General features: G+C 54.9%; 1 protein-coding gene across 2 annotated transcripts in view; it reads left to right on the forward strand.

The window, feature by feature from the left end:
* The window catches only part of Scube1 (signal peptide, CUB domain and EGF like domain containing 1), a 119,507-nt gene extending 113,563 nt beyond the window's left edge, over positions 1–5,944 (forward strand). For both annotated transcript variants that reach the window (XM_005354433.3, XM_005354434.3), the window contains 2 exons: positions 313–392; positions 1,170–5,944. In XM_005354433.3, coding sequence (XP_005354490.1) covers positions 313–392; positions 1,170–1,322 — 233 coding nt within the window. In that variant the 3' untranslated portion in view covers positions 1,323–5,944. The remainder of the gene's footprint in view (positions 1–312; positions 393–1,169) is intronic.
* The last annotated feature ends 56 nt before the right edge of the window (positions 5,945–6,000 follow it).

Here is a 6,000-nt window from a genome sequence, read left to right on the forward strand (position 1 = left end):
TAAGGGCTAGGAAATATGGAAACCCAAGGGGTATAGAGTACAGGCGACAGAGGGGGCCTTCGGTGCTGTCTGTGGGCATCACAGATGGTCCTGCCCCACCTTCAGGGTTTGCAAGGTTAAATAGGGACAGCTAAGCCACCAGGAGGACAAAGCAGGTGGAGGGGACCCCAGAAGCAAAGGCCAAGAGGCAGCGCTACATCCAGCCACCACCAGCTGTCCAAGGCGGGTCCAGGGCGCTGGGGAGGGCAGAGGAGGGAGGTGCAAGGTCTCAAGCCCCCCCCACCTTCCCTCTCCCTGCTGGCCGGCTCCCAGAGGACTACCAGCAGCTAATAGAAGACATCGTGCGCGATGGGCGCTTGTACGCCTCGGAGAACCATCAGGAGATTCTGAAAGTAAGTTTTTCGGAAGGGAATCCCTGTGACTCTGTGAGAATGGTTGGGGTCTTGCCTGTCCTTGCCCTGACTCCTGACCCCTGGAGAAGGGACGGGAGGAGAGTGTTGGGTCAAGGGCCCTGATATAGGACTGGATCTGAATGTCTGCCACCAACCCCCATACCCCCCACAGTCCATGAGGTTTGAGACAGGTTGGCTGCCAGGTAGATGGGGACCAGGACTTAGTGAAGAGCTTTGGCTGAAGCCCTCGGTCTCAGCCTCCTGTCTGTGAAATGTGGGTGGTTCTACAGACAGTGTCTTAAAATCAGTGGAGCCAACCCACTGCCATTGGGCTTAGACTCTTCCTTCTCATCCTGCCTACTGCCTTGAGAAACAGGGCACTATGTCACAGAGTGCAAACTGTGACTGTGTCACACACACACACACACACACACACACACACACACACACACACACACACAGAGGCACTAGCCCAGTGAATGGAACCATTCCTGGATGGGCTTGGCAGGCCCTGGCTCAACCTCTTCATGGGTAGTTCCCTCAGCCTAGGAATGAGACCAGGAATGGGGCCACAGAGGCCCGCCCACCCCCGCTCAGCTGTCACTATGCCCTCTATTCCACCAGGTGGCGCTGGGGTGCAGTGACAGTTTGATAGGCACAAGGTTGACCCCCTGCTCTCTTAAGCTCCTCGTTCCTCCTGGAGCTGCCATTTGATTTAGGCAGAAACCAGATGCCCCTGCCTGCCCTCTGTCTCACAGCGTCCCCCACGTCTTGCAGGACAAGAAGCTGATCAAGGCCCTCTTCGACGTATTGGCACACCCACAAAACTACTTCAAATACACAGCCCAGGAATCCAAGGAGATGTTCCCTCGGTCCTTCATCAAACTGCTACGTTCCAAAGTGTCTCGGTTCCTGCGGCCCTACAAATAGCCAGCCAGCTGTCCTGCTTGGGGATAGTGGGAACCAAGGAGGAGGGGAGTGTGCCTTCCCTCTACAGCAGGAGCTGGAAGGAGGCTCCGCGGGCCTCCAGGTTGCCTTGGGAAACCCATGACACCTGCCTCTGGCAAAGCCATCCAGCCTGTACCAGTCCGTGGGAGGCCTAAACCCAGCCCAGACCCCTCGGGTGGGTCTGCCACTCCTCCATGGAAACACAGCTTCACGAAGCCTTCACCCACCCTTTGCCTCTATTTCCCAGGACACCTAGAGCATTCTCTCCTGAACCGCCCCAGTGGGCCTACCTGGGCCAGGACACGCTGTCCCCACCATGTGGGGAACAGGACTACGGTGCCCTTAGCCTGATGAGAAAGAGGAATGTGGCCAACTCCCTGCAGGCTCTGGAAAGCCTGGGCCATTTGTCACCCACACAGGGCCGGGCCAGGAGGAGTGTGTGGAGGTGTCATCTGGGAAGTGGTTGATAAGCGGGTGCCAGAGCCTGTCAAGTCACCACACCCTGCCGACTCCTCCAGCCGTAGACACAAGACACCAAGCCAGGTCATGGGGCTCAGGGGACTCTATGAGAGATGGAAAGGTCCTCCAGGAGAGGAATCCATGGGCTTATGCTTCGCCTTAATAGAACATCTAATGAAGTTCTATTTATATATATATAAATATTAAATATATATATATGTTTCTGTGTGGGCGGGTACTTTAGAAGTGTTCTCCAGCAGCTGTAATAGTAACCACTGTTGCTATTTAATCACTGGCCTCCCCCAGTGATTAAGTGCCCCCCTCCCAGCACTAGCCACCTCTGTGTGGGGGAAGTCAAGTGCTCCCTCCCTCTGGCCAGGGGAGAACACAGACGTGCTCAAACATGCTGTTGAATGTGACTTCTTGGGGGTTGGATTAGGTGTTGTGGTGAAGCATTGACTTGGGGTTGGGTGAGGAGGCTTCATAAGCAACATCACTCCCTCAGAAGAGCGAAAAGCAGCTGCTGCCCCACTTCCACCACTGGCTTTCACTGCCTGCCCAGTGCCTGCAGGTCATCAGATACAAGGCCTTCCTCAGGGATTTGCAGGCTGCGTTCAGAGAGCAGTCCCCACTCCCTACAGCAACAGGAGGAGAAAGTCAGGCCCAGAGAGGAGGCCCCTGAGGCAGAGGCTATCGGGAGTCTACCAATGCTTCTCGGTCTCTGGAAGAGGGGAGCTCCTGTGTGGCCAAGCTGAATGACATCCCACTGGCTGGGGAGTCACCTCATCCTCGAGATCTTACCTGTGCCTCAGACTGTTTGCTGCTGGCTGCTGTCAGAATCTCATAGAACCTGGTCTGTGTTCTACCAATTACAGATGTTATAGCTTGGAGGAACATGGGAGAATCTCAAAATGAACTCCAAGGTTTCCTGGTCCCCATCCCACCCTGGTGACGTAAGTGAGCTGCTTCAGAAAACACACGTGGCTCGCTGAAGACTGAAGGTGTGTGTGCAGGTGGTGTGTGGGGCAGGTGAGCCAGGCCTGGAGAACCACGGCTTGATGACAGGGCACAGCAAACACACCTGAGCTCCCTTGGAACTCAGGGACAAGGTACTGCCACCACATGCAGAGGAGATCAGCAGCGGCCGTCACTGCACTTGGTGGAAGGTCAGGGCTGGGGCCTCCTGCCTTTCTCCAGTCCACAGTCCCTGCAACCCAGCTGCACCAGGGAGAAGCTTCCTGTCTTCCTGTTGGGCCGCTAACATCCCCAGAGGGACCAACGTCCCCCAGGATGAACGAGGCAACACTCACCCTCTCCAGGAACATGAAGCAAACGGGGACACACATGAAGGAGACACACTAGGAGGGAATTGTGGGAAACAGCTCAACAAAACGATGACGCTCAAGAAGTTCTCCAAGGTGTCTGTCATCTACAAACTGGAGAACAGGGAACGCTGGCAGTATTCAAACCAGAGACGCCAGGAACCGGGGTGGCCAGTCTGAAGCGCCAAGCCAGGAGCACTAGGTTGGCTGTCTGTCCCAGGTCCAATAAATCTGCCCTCCCTCCAGTTTTGCTCCCTACCCACACTGGTCTACCGAAGGAAGCCACCAGCTTAGTGAGGAAGGGGCTTTTCTCTAACTCCTGACTCATCATAGCCAGTAATCTTTCCCAGGATCCACCATTACTGCCCTGCCACACCATAAGAAGCATTTGGGGGTTCAACCCTGCCCAACTAAGATGACATATCCCCTTAGCCAACCCACTTAAGGGCTTTGGGTTTAGTCTTAAATCTTCTCAAAGCCCAGAAAACATTAGCAACCTCAGGTTCTCCTAAGTCCTGCCTACAATTCCTTAGAGACTTTTAGCAATTGTCACCTCTGTGCCCATCAACACATCTGGCTATCTCCTCTCTCCAGAATGCCCACCCCCACTGTGGCCACATCATGTCCAGTGTCCCCTGAGTAGGAGCAGGTACAGTACAAGCCAGGTCCCTCACTCTCATGTCAAGCTCTCATCCCAAAAAAATAGCCCCCCAAAGCCCTGGTGCCTGGCAAAGACAGAGAGGGCCTATGTCTCTCCAGTTTAATTTGTGCTTGGTCCCACCCCTGGTAGAGCTTCACACCCGAGGCAACCTGAAGACCTCTCTGGAGGTGAGAGAAAAACCAAGTTGTCCCCTGGGTTCCAGATCTCAGCCACCATGTGAGACCTGGAACTGGAGGCACCCCAGCAGGACACCCCAAAAGCCTTCCTGACTTGTGTTCCTGGCACCTCCTGGCACTTAGCTTGGCAGTACCCACCTGAGGAAGGAGAACAACCTGCCCTGAGGGTCAGTGGCCAGCCAGGCCCTCCACTCGTGGGTGGCAACAGCAGGGCACATTCTTTGCCACTCAGAATGGGCCTTTTGATTGTCTGAGTCACTTGTACTGGTTCCAGGGCCTCGAGGCTGTGGCTACACCATCCTTCTCACCCTGGCTCCCTCCCCAGTTCTCAGGCAGCACAACACATATCACGGTGGCTAATGGTGGTGACCGCTTTCCCAAACTCTGGCTCCCCCAGGGCAGTCTTCCCAAGGTTCTTCCTCACTTAGTGGTCACAGATACTCAGGGGCCCAGCCCGAGATGGAGACCTGGACCGCCTTTCCCCTCCTGACGTTTTTTAGTTTGGAACACATGGATGAAATAGAACCAAAATACAAGCCCCAAATCCTGATTCAAGAGCTTTACTAGGGAGCCTGCTCACCTGCCTCTGCCACCTACAAAGGGAGGCCCCGGCCAGTCAGGCGTGGGGTGGACCCTAAACTGACACGTGGAGCTAACTATCTCCCAGAGCCTCCTCTCCTCCTACCCCTCAGCACAAAAATAAGGGCCTAAAATGAGTTGGCCCTTTCGGCAGACATCTACTGGGTACTTACTGTGTGCCAGACTTCTAGAAAGGTTGACTGGGGAACAGTATGACACAACCTACCCAGGACAGCAGCCTTGCCCCATGCCTGCTCATCCGCCACATGGCCTGGAGGACGGACAGGAGGGCCAGTGCTTTCTTCTTGCCCTGGGACTAGTCTGGAGAGTGTGACTGACCTGGCTAGCATTGTACAGCTTGTTTCACCAAAGGTGCACAGAGCGGTAGCCCAGCCCTGCTGTTCAAGCCCGCAGTGCCCGGCTGATGCCATTCGGACTGAGGCTGAAGGATGTGCAAGCGAAAACAGCTGTCAAAACACAGAAGCAGCACAGATAGCACCTCTCCAGGGCATGACAGCACCGGGTGGGCTTCGACCTGCTCGACCTGTCACAACTTTTGTCAAGGTACCCATTTGGGGGACTCTTCAGGGTCCAGGTGATGTGGTATAGCTTGTGCTCTCCCCCAGCACCCTATTTAGACAGCTCCCTGTTTAGACAGTGGGTGTTTTGCTGGCTGCACCCTCCCCAGCCTGCACCCAGCCATGTCAACACAAAGGCCCGGATGGAAGCCCTGAAAGCCTGAACTCTTGTGACTCAAAAGGGAGCAACAGAGGCCGGGGAAATTCACAGTCCTTCAGCCAGACACTAAGCTAAACCCTCTCTGCCCAGGGCCCCCAGCCCTGTGACAAGGGTGGGGCAGAACCTATGGTTCAGGGCTGGGTATTTGACTCAGAGAGACCAAAGTGCCCTAAGTGAGCAGTGAGAAGCTAGAAGAGCCAGTGTTGGCTCTGGTGACGCCTGTCCTTCTTTACACACACTCAGAGAAAGGATGAACTTGGCTTCTCTTGGGTAGCAGGCAGGGTCCTCACCATCCAGAACTGACCTGTCACCACCACCCACAACGCCTGCACTGACCCTCGGCCCTGCACAGGAGAGAGGCCCGGTGCATGTCAGCACTTACAGGGGAAACAGCCGGACGTTCAAACAGATCTGTCAGAGAGGTGAGAGCCAAGTGCACCCAGAAGCCATCCACACTGCTCTAGAGACGGATACCCTCCTGCGCCCCAGCCTTTGTCCTGGTCTCCAAACATACGCAGTCTGTCCAGGCTCTGCGTAGCAGCCCTGAGGCACACTGACCAATATCCATGTAACCGCGTTTGCCTTCAGCTGCCTCAGTCAAAGCCTTTCTCTATCATGTTTCCCCATGCATGGAATTAAACACTTGTTGGAATCACTTTAATAATAAACAGGAAATAAGCCTAAGTATTATCCATTTCTCATTTTCTTTAGAGTTATGACTGAGA

Source organism: Microtus ochrogaster, chromosome 15 (assembly GCF_000317375.1).
Source record: "Microtus ochrogaster isolate Prairie Vole_2 chromosome 15, MicOch1.0, whole genome shotgun sequence".
Classification (NCBI taxonomy): domain Eukaryota; kingdom Metazoa; phylum Chordata; class Mammalia; order Rodentia; family Cricetidae; genus Microtus; species Microtus ochrogaster.